Here is an 18,294-nt window from a genome sequence, read left to right as displayed (position 1 = left end):
CAGGCATGCGATGCAATTCTCTGAGCTAAAATTTCTCAGTAAGCTTTTGATGAAAATCAGGTATTATGAAGAATGTGATGGTCTTAATGACACAGACATGCTGAAAAAGTAGCTATCCGCATGCTTATGAATGTAGGTAGACAAACACTTGTAATTAAAAGGTTATCTGTGGTATCTCTCAGGGACCAGTAGCAGGAGCATTAGGAAATTTTGAAATCAGTTTTTGAGGAAGGGGAACAACGCAACTAATGCAATTCCTGGGAGATGTTTAGAGGCTCAATAGCAAAGACTAAAGGTGCTCTGCGTATATAAGCGCCTTTGTTTAGTAAAATAACCATGCTATTTGCTGTTCTTTTAATATTAAAAGATAGTTTGTGATCTGCTTGTTGAATAATAGATGCTTACCAAGCTTTTCTTTGCTTTTAAGAAATTAACGATGACCATAGCATGTAAAATTTGTTTTGTAGAAGACTAGTAAAAATAAGTAGACACAAAGTTCACATTTGAAAATTAAAGCAGTGGTGGAAATGTGAAGGATCTGTACATGACAAGATTGTCCTGGGAGTTTATAGTTGAATCATAATCCAGAAAGCTGTATTTCTGTAGTATCATGACTTCAATTGATTCCATCTCTGCTTATTCAAGTGTACCCTGTAGGTAATGGGTTTTTTTGGCAAGAGCTGCTTGATTGATAAATGAGGAACTATGCAACCATTTTTGGAACAATGAATTATGATGATTTTCTACTATAGGACCGGAAAGCTCCTGTTAATACTGAGCAGGGCTTGGGTGTTTGGTCTTTCAAGTTAAGTAGACCCTGGCAATTAGCTTTTTGCCTTGAACAAATTACTTTACCTTTCTAATTCTCAACTTCGTCATCTGTAAAAAAAAAAAAAAACAGACCTACCTCATATAGCTGATTTTGTTAAAGATTGCTCAGCCTGAGCATACTTTCAGTACATAATATTTACGTGCTTAATAATTATGATTACTACCCTAAAGGCCAAGTCCCATGGAGCTTTAAAGACCCAGATTTAAAATGGTTTCTGCCTAAAGGATCCGTCTCAGGAGTGGGGGTGGTGTACAGATTCTCGGTTTAGAATAACTCAGTCTTTTTCTCTCTCGATACTTCTCAGGCCCAGAAACTACCAATCGTTTTGTTTTCATGGAATTTAGAAGGATTTCTGGGTTATTTGGATACTCCAAATACTCTGAAACTCTGAAAGGTTTACAGGGAACTTTTAATTGATGCCTTCACCTTCCTTCAATGCCCTTCCCACCGGGAAGTAGTGGGGTTCCCGTCCCCCCGTGAGCTCCGTGCTGGGCATCACTGCTACGATGCGCCTGTGTTGTGCCTTGTGGCCTCAGTGGTGTTCTCTGTGTTGCCTGAAAGAGCTGCTCTTGCAAGTACCATAGTCTGTTTTTATTTATGGTGTGTTTCATTGAAAAACATTTTTTCAAAGGAAGGTGTGATACAGCATTTCTTTTCTCCTTTCCCCTTCCTTGAATTATTGAGCATCAAGTGTTACAGATGCCTGTGTGGTCACTTCTTGTTTCAACAAATGTTTATTGAGGATCTAATGGGATAGTGCAGTGAACAAAAGTGATGAAAATCCTTATGGACTTGAATGACCAAGGGAATTGTCAGTACTGTCAAGTCATTATTTCTTGCCCTTCCCTGCCACAGGGTTTACTCGATACTTTTGTATAGCTTTATTTGGTCACTTTTATACCTCACTGAAAAAGAATGGAAATAATTGATGAGTACAAAGTTTAGTTGTAAAAAATTCAGAATTGCAAAAGCAGTGTTACTACAGGGTTCTGATTTCCAGTGTGCTGTGTTTACCTTTAAAGATTGATGAAAACCATGAAATTGGTAAAGGCATTAGAAAATGAAGGTCTTGGTTTTCATTAAACAAGATTCAGTCAGTGAAGTGGCCAAGTATCAACTAAAGGAAAGACGGGGATCAACTGTAGATAATTTTTATTTCCACCACTGTTTTAGAACTGTTAACCTGTTTTTAAATACTTGCCCAAACCAAGCTGCTTATCATTGTTCAGGAGAAGACTTCAACAAGAAAGTTAAAGATGCCATGGGTAAGAAGTGAGGACGTTTTCAGTTTCATTTAGAATACATTCTTTTACAGGTGCTCACTGTCAGCCACCAGCAACTTCTCTCAGTAGGGTTAATCAGCTTGAACACCATTCACACTTTACAAAACATTTTTGAAGTATATATTTATTCTGTTTGAATTTGAAAAAAATATTAACCCAATTTTTCCTTAAATAATAGAACAAAAAAATTGTGTTCACTACTTGCTTGTAATGCCTTGAGCCAGAATTCAGATCAAGAAAACTTTTTTCCTAAACAAGTAATAAACAACTAAATTGATTGAATTATTTTAACAGAAATATGATATTGTAGTAATGATATAATTGAAATTCTAGAGTACAGTTATAAATTTTTAAAAATAAAGTCATGTTCATTTAGTTATTTAGTACTTGTGTTTTCTAAAGGATTGCCTTTCAAATGTAGTATTAAGCCTATTTGTCAACTTTGATCTAATTGCTACTTCTCATTTAGTTTCAAGAGTAAGATGTTTTTCAACTAGGTTAACAATACTTTGTGTTTTGGTATCTTATAGGAAACTATAATTTCACTAGCACTCCGTTTTTGATATTTTTGCAAATCTTGACAGATATGTATGTATATATATATAGTAACTTTTAAAAATCCATTCATAATATAGTTAACGGTATAAAATAGACAATGAGGTTCCCATGAAGTACCCTAGATAGTGAATATGTTAAAAGAAAAATACATCTGACATTGGGTTAACAAACCACTACCTTTAATATTCAGAAACTGTTGTAAATTAACTTTGAAGCAATTATTATCTGTCCTCTCTATATTATTTTACATATTTTAAGAATATTTACCACCAATCAAAGAATACAGAAAAATGAATAACGGCAGTGGTTGTCTGCTTTGAATTATGATGTTGAAAAAATCTCCATCACTATATTAGTTTTGTTAATCATAGTATATAGGTTTCTTGAGCTGTAATGTTAAGACCTTTCCTTTGAAATGGTATATATAGTGCATCTATTTAGTGCTGTATACCCAAGGAAACAAAACCCAAATTTCGGAAGTTTTTATTTCAGAATATTAACTATTAGTGTGGCTAGATGGTATTTCATTTTATGAAGCAATCATAAAGTTGTTAAACTGATTAACTTTAGTTGTAAGTTTTTAGTCAGAATGTTTTATAGTTAATGTCAAACTAGTATGTAGTAGGATTATTAACTTTTCATATCAGAATTGATTTACCTGCTTTTCTTCTTGAATGTATGGCCCACGAAAAATACACATTTTGAGAGTACAATTTTAAAATAACCAAGCACATGTTAATGAAATTAAACTCCTGTGCATGTGTGTGTGTGTGTGTGTGTGTGTGTGTTCTTTCTTGCTTTCTGTTGCTGTAGAGGTAGTTTGTTCAAAGTTATGGAAAAATAAGATGAATGACCAAAGTGCCACTTATATTTATTATGTGTATTTGATGTTTTACTTTAAGCTCGTGTCCTTCATTCTGTATTATTCCTTCCTTAAAGCCGTGTGACTCTGGGTTTAACAAACAGAGACAGGTACAGAAACTTCCAGTGGAATCTTTTTCACTTCTCTTATTAGACTATTTTAGAAGCAAACATTGGCAACTTCATGCTGGGCTGTTTACAAGTTTGTGCTCATTTCAGTGCATTGGGTTCATTTTAATAAGCTGCTTTCAGCCTTTTGCATGGCATTCATTTCTGGCTAATCAATTCTAAGCTTATTTACTAAATTCACTAAAGATAGTATTGTTTCAACTTGTCGTTTTAAATACTTACCATGAAAATGATGCAGTTACTGCAAGGTAATTGCAATTTATTTTGTTAGCTTTACTTTTTACCCAGATAAGTTCTGATATTTGTGCATTTTTAAGTTTATATTTAACAGTTTAAACAAACTAACATTTTATGCATTCAGTTTTCCATATTAGAAAATGTTTTTCTTATAAATTCTGATGTATGCTAAATTGTATGTTCTTGACTTCTAACAGGAAAATTTCAACTAAGAATGAATGGGAAATTTTGAAGTACTATCATTTGAATTCTGTGTATTATCAAAGTAATATAATTAGTTTTCTACTAAGGATTTACCTACTGAATTACTGAACATGCTTTTTTTCTGTTTCCTTATCACAATAAGTCTTAGCATCAACGTGTATGCTTAATGGGATAATAACAGCTAACAACAAAAAAATGATACTAATTTGATGAAGCATCTTACAGTTAGTATTAAAATCTAAGAAATGAGGTTAAATGATAAATATTAAAATGTTTGGAGATGCTCAGTTAAAACACTTCTCAATGGTCAATTGATTCTTAAACAGATCTTTATCTAAGCAATGAATTTTTTCATAAAAATGATTCATAATAATGACAGTGTTTTTTAAATTGCTTTTTTAATTGAATTCAGACAGGTGAAGGAAATCAAAACAAAAGCTTTAAAAACAGATTTTTACTTTCACAAAATGACCTGAGGTACTTATTGCTGATTTGTTCCATATCTTGATAAAAGCCCAACTTTAAAATAGTCAAGAATAAAATTATAGCTTTGATGGAATTATAAGGATCTTATGTGTGTGTGTATCCAGCTGTCTTTTCTTATAAAGCTTTTGAAAGACATTTGGAAGTAATATATATATTCTACATAATTCCCAATGAGGGAGAAAATGTTTCTTAATATAGTCAATAAAATGTAAAAATTTTAGAGTCATGAAAATAAAATTATGTTGTGTTTTTGTTTCAAAGGAAAAAGGTAGTAAATTTATTAACACATCTGTATTGCAGAATTCTCAGATTCTCCGTGAAATAAGATACTCTTTAATGTTTACATTTCTCTCCTTAAGCTGACAGAGTGAATTTGGTCCATGTCTCTTATACTTATCCTTTTTAGCACAATCAAAAATACAGTTCTTTTGTGATTTAAAAAAAAAATTACTTTAAAACAATTTTAGACTTAAAGAAAAGTTGCAAAAAATGGTATCCCCTTAATGTTAACACTTTTTATAACCAGAATATAATTAATCAAACACAGAAATCAAAATCGGTACAATACTATTAACTAAATGTGTAGACTTTATTTGAATTTCACAGGTTTCCCTGCTAATGTCCTTTTTCCTGTCTAAGAGCCATCCATTTGCATTGTGTTGTTATTTCCTCTCCATCTCCAATCTGTAACAGTTCCACAGTTTTTCCTTGTCTTTCATGACCTTAATTAACACTTCTGAAGAATATTGGTCAGTTATTTTATAGAAAGTCCCCCAGTTGGGGTTTGTCTTGTGTTTTCTCATCATTAGTAGGAGGTTGTACACTTTTGGCAAAACGACCACGGAAATGCTGTGTGGCCCTTCTCAGTGTATCCTTGTCTGGGAGTTCATGGAGTTCCTGTGTCTTACTACTGGCAACACAAACCTTCATCAGTTGGTTAAAGGAGTGTCTGCAGCTTTCAATACTGTAAAGTTCTAATTTTTCCCTTTGTAATTAATAAATATCTTGGGGGAAATACTTTGAAACTATGCAAATATCATGTTTCTGCTTAAACTTTTCTCCATTAATTTTAACATCCATTGATGGATTTGTGTACAATCTGAGTCTTGTGGTGTTTGCCTAATGGTGATTTTCTGTTTCTCTCTTTTCTTCTACATTATTAATTGGGATTCTGTATGGAAAAGTTGTCTTGTCTCCCTTGTTCACTTATTTGTTCAATTACTTATTTATATCAATTTGAACACATGGATATTTATTTTGTTCTATGGGTTATATTCTAGTACTGTCATTATTTTGTTGAACAAATTTTTCTTCTGAGGTTTTTGAACCAAAAATATGTAAACGAATGTAAATCTATCCAGAGAGAGGATACAATTTGAGGAATAAAAGCTCTTGAAAGACAGAATTAAAGATGATTTGAAAGATATTATTTCACAATTAAGAGGATGGTAGTCCTTATACATGCTACAACACTGATGAACCTTGAAAACAATCTACTAAGTGGAAGAAGGCAGTCACAGAAGAACACATGTTGTATGAATCCATTCATATGTATTGTCCAGAAGAGGCAAATTGACAGAAAGTAGATGAGTGGTTGCCGGGGAGTTAGGAGTATGTGTTGGGGGAGATGGAGAGTGACTGCCAAAGAGGTGTTGAAAATGTTCTAAAATTGATTGTGGTGATGGTTGCCTATATCTGTAAATTTACTAAAAAGCATTGAATTGCATATTTTATATGGGTAAATTGTATGGTATGTGAAATATATCTCATTAGAGTTGTTTTTGAAAAGAAGAAGAAAGAAAAGAGAAAAAAGTATGGCTGTTAAAAATATATAGAAAGTGTTTTTAATTTCTATAATCGTTAATTATGGATCATTAATACTTTGAATACTGGCTATGGGCATGCAGGCAGAAAACAGAATTATGAACTGAGATTTGTTTTGAATGTAAATCATCAGCATTTTTACAAAGGGGTAGGTCATACTGTGATCACTCCTATTAAATATGTAACTGCATAGCAGTAATTGACTTAAAGGAAATACAGCATCTGAAACGATGCAGACCTAGCAAGATAGCTGGCAAGGTGAGCCCGTTAGAAACTGCCAGGAGAAAAGAGGTCATCAGTTGAAGGGCAAGGATGGTGGTTCCAGAAAGAAGGAACAATATTGATAAACGTCAGAAAAAAATTAAAGATAATGAATCATCTTGACTGTTGTAAAGTAAAATTTTCTGTTCTTATGAACAATAGTGTCTTCCAGGTTTGTTTAACTGTTGTTTTCAGATACATTACGATGTTAACTTTTCATATATTTAGAGGCTATTATAAAGGATTCAGTTGTTCAGCAATAAGTGTAACCATGTATGCACAATATTTTTCATTTCTTGCTATTTGAGCACTATGCAATTGCAAACCAAAGGTATTGGAAGTGTGCCTAGAGGTAAGGGAATACTTCTTTTCTAGTCCAGAAATGAAACAATCAACTTTATCTTCTGGAAAACAAGTATTCACTGGGTGAAAGTCAGCAGTTTTCAACTTGGCTCTAACTCTGTCAAATCACTAATATTATATCCTGAAGGAACTAATATATATACAAAAAGTGCCTTCTGCTTGTTTGATATTTGCATTTCATTACTACATCAAAAGGTAACTCTACTGATAAAATTTTGTAAGGTTATGTAAAAAAAGTAAAGTGATGTTAATAGGGAAAACACATTTAAACAAACCTAATCAGAGTTTTTGTTCTTTGCCCTTTCCGGTTCTATTTTATATAAATGAGATATACGGTCCTAGTAAGACCCTGAAATAATAAAATTAAATAAAATATGAACACTATGGAAGCACTAGTGTTTTGCTGTTAGTATTTTAAAGCAATTAAACCCTGGACCTTCTAATATATGGTGAATTTTAAATTGATACTTAACTAAAAGTAAATATGTTCGACGCAGTATATTCCAGGTTATTAATTTACAAAATTTTATGGGTCTGTGTTATAAGCTTGCTAAAACTTCCTAACTCTCATAAAGTTACTTCCCCAAGTGTCTGTTCAGTATGATGTCATTCCCGAACCTTCAGTATACGTGTATGTAATAGAGATATATGCTGTATATACACTATGTGTGTAAATTTATATATCAACTAGTAAATGGAATATTATGTTGTGTTTTCATGTTTCAGATAATGTTATCAACTAGCTAACAAGCAGTTTGGGCTCTGTTGTAATCTACCTGTGTCCTGGTAGTGACAAAAGGCACTAGAAAATATCCATATTATAAATTTACCCATCCTTGGGGATATGATAAATTTTATGTAACATTTTAAGATTAGATTGGATGGTAAAACAGGACAGATTGTTTGGAACATTATCTTCGATATAATTTGGTTTGTCTTCTCTTTTATTGTGGTGATAGTTTGTATAACCTCTTCAAAAACAGACAGTTGGAGCAAAGAAAATAAGCTATTTATTCTATGACTTTGAATCATAACTTAACCTCTGTAAACTTCAAAATCTGCATCTGCATCTGAGGAGATTCATGTATAATTGACCACAGGCAAATATTTATTATGTCACCACATTCAGAACATGTTTTTCTTCAAAACAAATACTAGGTTACTTATTATTTTGAATTTTCTTTTGAATGAGAACAAATTTTAATGGATTGTATTTGCCTTCACATAAATTGAGTATTAATGTTGGTTTATATCTTCATGATTGTATAGATTCTTAAGGAGAACTTTTAGATCCCTTGGATAGAAAATATGGTCAAGATCTGAAAACTTCAGGTGTTACAGACTATTGAGGTGGTCTGGAGACACATTTTAGAGCTGTTTAATATAGGCATTTTTAAAATTTCATTGATTTTTTTGTTTTGGTATTTTTATAATATAGACATCAGTAATTTTCCTCTTTGCTCCTTATTTTAAACCCCTGTCCTTCCACTTACAAATGGCTGCACCTTTCTCTCTTGAGCCTAAGCTGTAAACATTTAAGAAGTTGGTCTATACTTGGTTTATGGAATGTTCTATCCTTCTTAGAAACTTGTTTTTGATCAGGCTGTATCTGCTACAATAAAAACTACTCATTAAGATATAACAGTAGTTAAATCTTCTGTGCACTAATGGACAGAATGTCCTTACCATACTACAAAAGCATTCACTGTTTTTACTTTAATTTGGAAATTTGTTCTTAGAGTACTTCATAGTATAACTTCATGACTGTTTTCTGTCATGTGACCTCATATATATCAGGCATTAAATGCTACTCAAACATGTCTTTTCCCCCAACTTCTCTAGGGATCTGGCCCTGCCACAGGCCCAATCATATCACTGAATTCAATGACTGTCGATGCCATATGTGAGAAGCTGAAGCAAATAGAAGGACTGGACCAGAGTCTGCTCCCTCAGTATTGCACAACAATCAAAAAGGTGATGACACATCTGCATGCTAGCTGTAGAGATGGCTGCGGGTGTGGAGGATGGGACTTTGGGGAAAGTGCATAGCTTTACATTTAGCTTCTCAAAGGTGGGGTTTCTGTTGAAAGACACAAGCTGTAAATGGAAACATGATTCTTTCTATCTTGTGTTTGAAAACTGTCCTATTTCCCTTATTTTTGTGATAACTAAAAGAAAATAAAATAGCTGTATTACAATGTTATTAAAATGATCTAACGTAAGTAAAAAATGCCGTGATGAAAAATCCAGAGCTCTAAGGGATTTCACATTTGGATAAACAATAACTCATCTTTCCAATGTGGAATATAGAACGTTTGAAAGCTTTCTCTTTTATTTTACATTTTCTTTAAATTGTAGTATCTGTTGGTACAACTTAATATTAGAGAAGAAAAACGAGCAGTTTTGGAGTTGATCATGATATGGTGGTTAGTTTTGGAAATATTTGGGAGGATTGATCTAGGGCTGGTCCCTGAAGAATGATTTGGTTCTTTTGAATGCTTAAGATACTTGGGAAAATATGGGATGGCTTATGTTCTTCAAATTCAGCTTTCTTATTGTATTTTTGCACAGGATGATAACCTTTTTTAGGTTGCTCTTTTCTAATCCCTAGTGACTTTCTTAAACTCAAATATGAATGTATGTTGTAATCACTAGTAATTAAGAATATTTCACATTTTGTTTGTGTTTGTACTTATTTTTATTTTTGCCCAGGCAAATATAAATGGCCGTGTGTTAGCTCAGTGTAACATTGAGGAACTAAAGAAAGAGATGAATATGAATTTTGGAGACTGGCATCTTTTTAAAAGCACAGTAAGATGTTTTATATTTATAAAATTATTTACAACATTGTAAAAATCAGTGCGAGGTTAATTACTACTGGTTTAAACTGTTTTTTCCATATTTTGAAAACCTCTTAAATGCATTTATACTAACGTACAGCCCTGTGTTACAGAGAATTTACACAGCAGCACTTGGAAACCTTTGCCTTGTGGGCATTTCACTCAGAAATTTGGGAGAGCGCCCATCAGTTCTCCCTGCTTTCACTCCAGTTGCTTTTTTGGTTGTTCTCAAAATTTTAAATGAAGATAAAAGTCAAGGCAGAGAATAGTGTGTGTGTGTGTGTGTGTGTGTGTGTGTGTGTGTGTGTGTGTGTGTGTATGATGATGATTGCCATTACCTATTTTAGTGTTAATTAAAATAAGATAGGCTGATAGAGTACTAAATCACTAGAAATTCACTTACAGGAAGTATGCTTTCCCATTTTCATGATAATTTTACAGTGTTTTATTTTTAAAACTATTTCTGAAGTTTCTAAAATGTGATTCGTCAGTGGGGTACTAATGAAATTTTTTCTTCTTTTAAGGTCCTAGAAATGAGAAATGCAGAAAGCCAGGTGATCCCTGAGGACCCACGTTTACTTAATGAAAACAACAGCGGCTCGGTGCCTCATGGTGAAACTGGCCGTCACCCTTCACACAATGAGTTGCCTCACACAGAGCTTTCCAGTCAAACTCCCTACACATTAAACTTCAGCTTCGAAGAACTGAATACACTTGGCATAGACGAAGGTGCCCCACGTCACAGTAATTTAAGTTGGCAGGTATTTATTAAATGCTAATTTTCACATGGCTAAAGAATAAGGAGAGTATTTAATGCACTGAAGAAATGTTGGCGCATTTACCCATTCATTCAGGAAATACTTAGTGAGTACCTCAGTGAACAGGATGGAAGATTCCCTGTTTTCATGGAGATAAATTCTCCTGGAGAGGGAGAGTCAGTAAAATAAAGAAAAAAGTACGATATTTCAGAAATTAATAAGAACTATGATGGTAACAAAATAGGGTAAGGGCATCGAGAGTAATTAGGAACCAAGCTACTTTAATTAGGGTGATTAGGAAAATTCAGTTTCTCACTTGCTCTTTTCCTTTTAAATTCAGTTCTTTAATCATTGGCTAAAACATATTTTTTAGAAAAGTTGCCGCACATCACTTTGAGCCCTGTAATTTGGTCTTCAGTACATATACATATTCTTTATGTATTCCTCCCTCTCTCCCTTCCTTCCTTGTATTTTAAGTATATTTTCTTCCACTGAATTGAAATATAACAGAAAATTCCTGTCATACAAGTTGAGAAAAGTTTCTTTTAAACATACATTGAAGACTTGAGTATTTTCTTTTCGTCAATATCTTAACTCTTGTTTTCTTTCTCTATTTTATCAGTGAAGGTGACTTTTGCCTTAAATAAAAGTTAAAAATTTGAAGGTATAAAAAGCAAGTGTTAACATTATCTGTTAACACAACCTTTACTTATACTTTAAATATTAGCAATAAACTAATTGTATTAAAATTTGTATAAAGCTTCCTAAGAACAGTAGAATTATTTTTAAGTTAACAGCTTTTGCACATACATCTGGGTGCATTTCTTAAGTTGATGTTTATTGTGCCTATTATTTTGCTTGTTTGAAATCTTAAATTACTTTTTTTCTGTCTTCACAGTCACAGGTTCGCAGAACCCCAAGTCTTTCGAGCCTCAATTCTCAGGATTCCAGTATTGAAATTTCAAAGCTTACTGATAAGGTGCAGGCCGAGTATAGAGACGCCTACAGAGAATATATTGCCCAAATGTCTCAGTTAGAAGGGGGGACAGGGTCTACAACAATTAGTGGCAGGTCTTCTCCACACAGCACATATTATATGGGCCAGAGTTCATCGGGGGGCTCCATTCATTCTAATTTAGAACAAGAAAAAGGGAAGGAGAGTGAGCCAAAGCAAGAAGATGGAAGGAAGTCATTTTTAATGAAGAGGGCAGATGTTATAGATTACTCATCATCAGGTGTTTCCACCAATGATGCCTCACCCCTGGATCCTATCACTGAAGAAGATGAAAAATCCGATCAGTCAGGTAGTAAACTTCTCCCCGGCAAGAAATCCTCAGAAAGGTCGAGTCTCTTCCAGACAGATTTAAAGCTTAAGGGAGGTGGCCTACGCTATCAAAAACTTCCAAGTGACGAAGATGAATCTGGGACAGAAGAATCAGACAATACTCCCCTGCTCAAAGAGGATAAAGATAAAAAAGCTGAAGGGAAAATAGAGAGAGTGTCAAAATCTCCAGAACACAGTGCTGAGCCCATTAGAACTTTCATTAAAGCAAAAGAATATTTATCGGATGCGCTCCTTGACAAAAAGGACTCCTCCGATTCAGGAGTGAGATCCAACGAAAGTTCTCCCAATCACTCCCTTCACAATGAAGCAGCTGATGACTCCCAGCTCGAAAAGGCAAATCTCATAGAGCTTGATGAAGATAGCCACAGTGGAAAGCGCGGAATACCACACAGCCTGAGCGGCCTTCAAGATCCGATTATAGCTCGTATGTCCATTTGTTCAGAAGATAAGAAAAGCCCTTCCGAGTGCAGCTTGCTAGCCAGCAGCCCTGAAGAAAACTGGCCGTCGTGCCCGAAGGCCTACAATCTGAATCGGACGCCCAGCACCGTGACTCTGAACAACAACAATGCTCCGGCCAATAGGGCCAACCAAAATTTTGATGAAATGGAAGGAATTAGGGATACTTCACAAGTCATTTTGAGGCCAAGTTCCAGTCCCAACCCGACTGCCATGCAGAATGAAAATCTAAAAAGCATGACGCATAAACGAAGCCAACGTTCAGGTTACACAGCGCTCTCAAAAGATTCTTCAGAGCTTCATGCAGTAACCTCTTCAGAGAGTACTGGTTTTGGAGAAGAAAGAGAAAGCATCCTTTAAGAAAAACTAGCAAAACATAGAGCAGTATTAGGAGACCCTTATTACAGAATTTTCCTGAGTTTTGTAGTGAACCCATCCGTGTGCATCATCCTTGTACATTTCATTCACAAATAATAAATAAGTCCTTCAGTAAAAGAGAGAGAGACAGGCTATACAGTAGAGTATAAGAGCTTGTGATTCGTCAGCCTCCATTGTCTTTGTAATTCAAAGCTTAAAAACTCACTGCTATCCTTGTATCTTTCATTGGTACATGGGCCCATAAAATTTTTTGAGAAGAGATAACGACTATAAAGATAGGTCAGAAATGTTTTATTAAATTTAAAAGACTTAATTTACCAAAGAAAATAAAAACTGAGACCCCTTTTGTAGAACATTCATTCATCAAATATTTGAGGGCCTGCTATATAGAAGATGTGGTGTTAAATAAACCAGAAGCAAATTTTGTCCTTAAGGGGTTTAATCTATTTAGATAAGAATTTACAGATTGTGAGTAGCCAGAGACTAAACGTAAATACTCAGTACATTGAGAACCAGTGTTCTATATAATAGACAAATTGCTTATCAGAGTAGTTTTAAACTTTAAGTAGAAAATGTGTAATGAAGAGGGCTTTCACAGTTGATAAGAAGGTGAACTGACAGTCCCCAAAGTGGAGACCCATTGACTTTGAGCCATTACGGGTTGCCTGGGAGAGAGGCCAGTAACCTCCATGTTACACCGATGCTTTCTCAAAAACTCACACTTGGCTTCTCCACCATCTCTTTGTGCCCAAGAACCCATCCTGGTCTACTCTGGGGCTCTTTTAAAGTGTGTACCCAACTTTTTTTAGTGAGCTTAGTAGTGGAGGAAAAAAGCATGAATTCTTTCTCTGGAGAGTCAGGGGGACATGGGTAGTAATAGGCACTAATATTTGTGGAATGAGTGAATGAGCAAGTAATTACATTGAAAAGGTCAATGGCAATTTAAGGAAATGTTTAATTACATAAGACTAAATCATTACTTTCTATGCCAAGGTATGGAAATCAACATATTAATTTGGGTGCAGGGGAGTAATAAAAGGAAATACTTTCTTAAAGTTTAAAAACATGTTCCAAAACAGGCTTAATGAGATAACTGATATGACTATAAAACTATATACTTCCCATTTATTGTCAGCAGAGTTAAGAGAATGAGCACATTTACATATCACGTAGACTAGAAATGTACCCTGTCATCATGCAGTAAAAATATTGTCTTTTTAACGTACTTATTTATGTAGAATTCTGGCAGTATATCACAAGTCACAGGTAGAAAGAATTGTAGATGGTGAGATTGTAGGTGTGCGATTATCTAAAGTTAGTGTTCATTTCTGGTGTTTATCACTTAATGGATTTCTAGTAATATACTGAATAAATTATTTACTTGACCAGTCATTGCACTAAATAGTTGCTGTCTTATGTTTCATTGCCTTGATGTTTTGAGTGTAACATTTCATAAAGTGCTTATTTGCATGACCTTTAACAAATGTTTTAGCCAATTTTTTAAAAGGCAGGATGTTACTAACATTATACATTGAAATGTTAACATTTTAATATACTGTCTATTAGTTTGTACTATTGTATAATTAGTAATTATAGCAGAGGCAATATTATGTCCTTTTCAGGTGAGTAGATGCAACTTAATATCATAGTAGTACATTATTTATATTGTGAAATTAACACTAGAGTGTGAAGTGTACAAATAGATTCAGAAAATAAAAAAAAATTGGCATGCTGTTCTGACTCATGAATTTTTATTCACAAAAGTGATGATTCACATTTTGATCAAAAATAAAAAGGAACTTGTGCATTTGTATTTTTATTCATCTAAAGTCTAACTGTTAAAGGGCTTTGGGCTTGTGTGGCTGTTGTCCGCTTGGCAGGACCCTACCTGTTCTAAACGGCTCTCACTTTCTGGTAGAACTTCGCTCTTAAGTCCCAGGGTGTAAATGGTGCTTTCAGGAAAAAAAAGGTGCCCAACAGCACAACTCTATGCAGTCCATTTCTGTAGCTGCAAGAAGTACGTTATCTAGACCTTAGGATGATGTCAATTTAATTATTATATGAACATTCTGGAAAAGTTCACTTTTCCATAACGATACAGAAATTGGCAAACCAGATGGATTATTGAGTCACACCATCATCCCTTTGAATCTGTGTATGTGTTTGTCTATTTATAATACACAGCTCAGTCTGATTCTCCCATATGCAGAACTTTGCTTCAAGCTGGGAGAAAATGGATAGAAAAGAAAATTGCTGCTCTAACCTTGATAATCTCTTAGATTATGCATCATTTAGAGGCTTAACGTATTTTATCAATCATTTTCACTTTAAGCCAGGGACGGTTCTGTTATTGTAGCATAATATTAAGCCAGATCCATCCACCTTGGCACAGTATAGAGTGGTAACTAGGGACTATTGCGTTCCTGTAGAAGACGACTAGAAATGAAAAGAAGCTCGTGATATTTCTCAACTGATAGAACTCTCACAGTGCTGGATGTTTAAGAACCAGCTCTCATATTCTGGGAAATTCAAGCATTCATAACTAAATCAACATTTTCAGTATTAACAGGAAAACTGGTCTCTGTGTAATATTTTATTTTTGTGAGTGACTAGAATAGTTTTAATTGCCTAGTCAGATAATTTTTTGGCTAAAATTCTCATCTTAAGTTGAGAACTCTTTAGATCATTTGCATGTCATAGTGCTGCCATAAAATATATTGTAATCATGACTTTTCTGTCTCACAAATACTAACTACTAGCAAGTGTTTTTTGAATGAAATGAAATCCGTTTTTCTTCTGACTAAAACACTAACTTCAAAAAGTTTTAAGACCATATAATTTTTGGTTATACCAGGAATTCTCAGCCTATTTAGGAATATCCCTGAGTTTAAAAACCCCCGACTTCCTGGCTAACTCCTTAGTAAATCAACATATCTACCAGGAAAAGAGAACTAGAAGGCACTGTCTCCCTTTACCTTATGGATAACTGATATTGAGAGAAAAAGTAGGGAAAAGGGAAGGTACGATAAAATTAGTTCTTTGGAAAACTCTAAATTATTCAACTGAATGTCTAGGTGCCTTTATTCCCTACCTTCTATTTAGTCTTACTTCAACACTTGGCAAAGGGATACTTTTTGACTTGGAGTAGAGGTGGGAGTTAGGTGGACTGGGTGGACTAATCTGAAATGTTTGGGTTCTTAATCTCCTGGTTGTGGTATACCCAACCCCTCCCTACCTCAGATTTTTAAGATAGGCCATAGTTATACAAATGATTTGAAAATAAAAAGAAATTTCTGTGTAACAGTGAGCCAGCGCTGGGTGGTCTTTTAATGGCCTGTCATTTGGCAAAGGTTGAGAATCCCTGGTTGAGTCTGAGTGCGAAGAAAGAGAACTTTAAATCTTACATAATTTTAAACCCTTTCGTTGCCTAGGAAGAAAATGCTGCCTTTGAGATAGATAGCTCTTCAGAAGATCCAGTTTAAACTAAGGTATGTGAAAAATTAGTTTTCAGAGTCGCTTAGTTTTAAGACAGCTGTTGAAAGCTTCTCACCAATTTAGAGAATTTATATTTTTACCACTTTAAGAAATGAAGTTAAGTAAGAAACATCTAAAACGATTGCTGGAAATTAACCACTGACACCTGGAGGGTCAAAGCTTTTTAAGTAAAATTACTAGCAAACCAGAACCTTGGTTAACATCATCATTTGTCATTTGTGCCACAGGTCTGTATTATGGGTGAAATATTTCATTCTAAGGGCTTCCCAGGACTTTGAGCAATAAAAACTTCTTGAATGGGGCCTAGGTGGCTATAGGAAAAAGTATTATCTGGAATTTCCAACACTGAGGCATTTTGGAAAATAAAGAATTTATAAAAATAAAAGGATAGGGGTCAGGAAGGAAGAGTATATCCAAACTATTATTAAGATATTTTTAAAAGTCAATATGCCAATGATTTGACCTAACTAAAGTGAAGACCAACCTAAATTAGCAAAGTATCTAATTTTCTTAGGTTAAATATGCTTTGGGCAGCATTCTTTACACTAGTGATAAGTATTAGGAGCCCTTTTCTAACTTTGTTGGTATTTAACAAAACTTGAAATTTATTAGTATTTCAGTAAAGTGAAATTTTACTTTAAAAATAAATTCAGAACTATATGTTCCATTTTATTCAAATTAAGGTGTTTGAAATAATTAAGGCAATATTGATTATCTACTATCATTTCTCGTTTTAACATACATTTTGTACTTAATTACCTCATTTTCTTTCAAGGCAACAAGGGCCCTAACTCATAGTACCCTGCACATAGAGCCAAGCAACGTTGGGTTCTCATTTCTACTGACAGTTCGGTTAATTTCTCACAGTTGGCTTCCTCACCAAATATAAGGGGGTAAAGAAGATGCTCCTTATTCAGTAATCCTGCCATCCAGCTGACTGGAGAAGAGAGATTTCTTTACCTGCATCAATTTTCTTTGTTCTCAGTAACTGTAGAATTTAAATTAGTTTTAATGAAATGTTCCTTTTATGAAATTTTAGGGCAAAGCCCAAATGTATAGAAAAAGCCTGTAAATAAGCTTGACATAACCTGACATTTCATAGCTAATGGCATCTTCTTGGTCAGATGTCTAATAAAAAGCTTATTATTTTCAAAATTATCATAGTTCCTGACATTTGCAATTTTTTTAGCTTTGTTTCTGAGAATTTGTAGACTGTGTATTGTTATACTTAATGCAAATTAAACTTTTTATTTTTAAAGAAATCATTTTCTTTTTGATGTCTTTGTGTCTTACCACCCCACTCCCCACCACACCCCCAGCATCTTCTGAGTTCTTTTCACCCTTTTTGTGTCTTAATTTATTTTTAGGTTGTCAATGTACTTATCCTATTTTGCCATAAAACATTCCATAGAATTTTAGAATGGGGCAGAACCTCAATACAGCTTTTAGAACAAATTCCAGATTTCAGATAGGCAGTTGGCATTCAATAAATTCTTGTTAAATGAGTGAATAAAGTATATCTAAGTTAGGAGGGCCAAACTGGCAATCTGCCCACAAATAGCTGTCGTGTGGTCTACACGGTGTCTTAAAAAATACTGAATTTGATGCCTTTACATGTGTTTCTGCCTAGTAGTTCCCTACAGGCCCCACCCTTCTCTGTCACCTTATACTACCGTGTTATGGATCTGACCCCTGTAAGCTTGTCTGTTTGTGGTCCTGGAAATCTTCCAAGACATAATATCATGCCTTGTTAAACACTCCCAGAGGAAGAGAGCTATAGCTCATCTTGATAAGCTGTATCATTTTAAAGTGCTAGGTGTATGTTCTGGATGGATATATTTTTAAATCCTTTTATGTACTTTAAGCCCTTTATTTAGTCTTTTTTGGAGATGCCCATCTTATAAATTAATATGTCTAGAATTAAATTAAAATGATCCAACTCTAAATTTTACTGTAGGATACTGAAAATATTTTCAGGTATAAT

The 18,294-nt window shown here is 34.2% G+C and overlaps 1 protein-coding gene across 9 annotated transcripts in view; it reads left to right on the top strand.

The window, feature by feature from the left end:
• The window catches only part of KIDINS220 (kinase D interacting substrate 220), a 125,135-nt gene extending 107,667 nt beyond the window's left edge, over nt 1-17,468 (top strand). For 6 of the 9 annotated variants that reach the window (XM_037813254.1, XM_037813252.1, XM_037813250.1 and 3 more), the window contains 5 exons: nt 8,881-9,012; nt 9,751-9,849; nt 10,403-10,639; nt 11,535-16,303; nt 17,086-17,468. In XM_037813254.1, the coding sequence (XP_037669182.1) occupies nt 8,881-9,012; nt 9,751-9,849; nt 10,403-10,639; nt 11,535-12,797 (1,731 nt within the window). In that variant the 3' untranslated portion in view covers nt 12,798-16,303; nt 17,086-17,468. Of the gene's footprint in view, nt 1-2,061; nt 2,098-3,612; nt 3,646-8,880; nt 9,013-9,750; nt 9,850-10,402; nt 10,640-11,534; nt 16,304-17,085 lie in introns of all 9 variants that reach the window. The other 3 variants (XM_037813248.1, XM_037813247.1, XM_037813255.1) reach the window with 2 other exon arrangements.
• The last annotated feature ends 826 nt before the right edge of the window (nt 17,469-18,294 follow it).

This window comes from Choloepus didactylus, chromosome 20 (genome assembly GCF_015220235.1).
Source record: "Choloepus didactylus isolate mChoDid1 chromosome 20, mChoDid1.pri, whole genome shotgun sequence".
Taxonomy (NCBI): Eukaryota; Metazoa; Chordata; class Mammalia; order Pilosa; family Megalonychidae; genus Choloepus; species Choloepus didactylus.
Note: the sequence above shows the minus strand (reverse complement) of the source record. Positions and strands in the feature narration are given on the sequence as shown.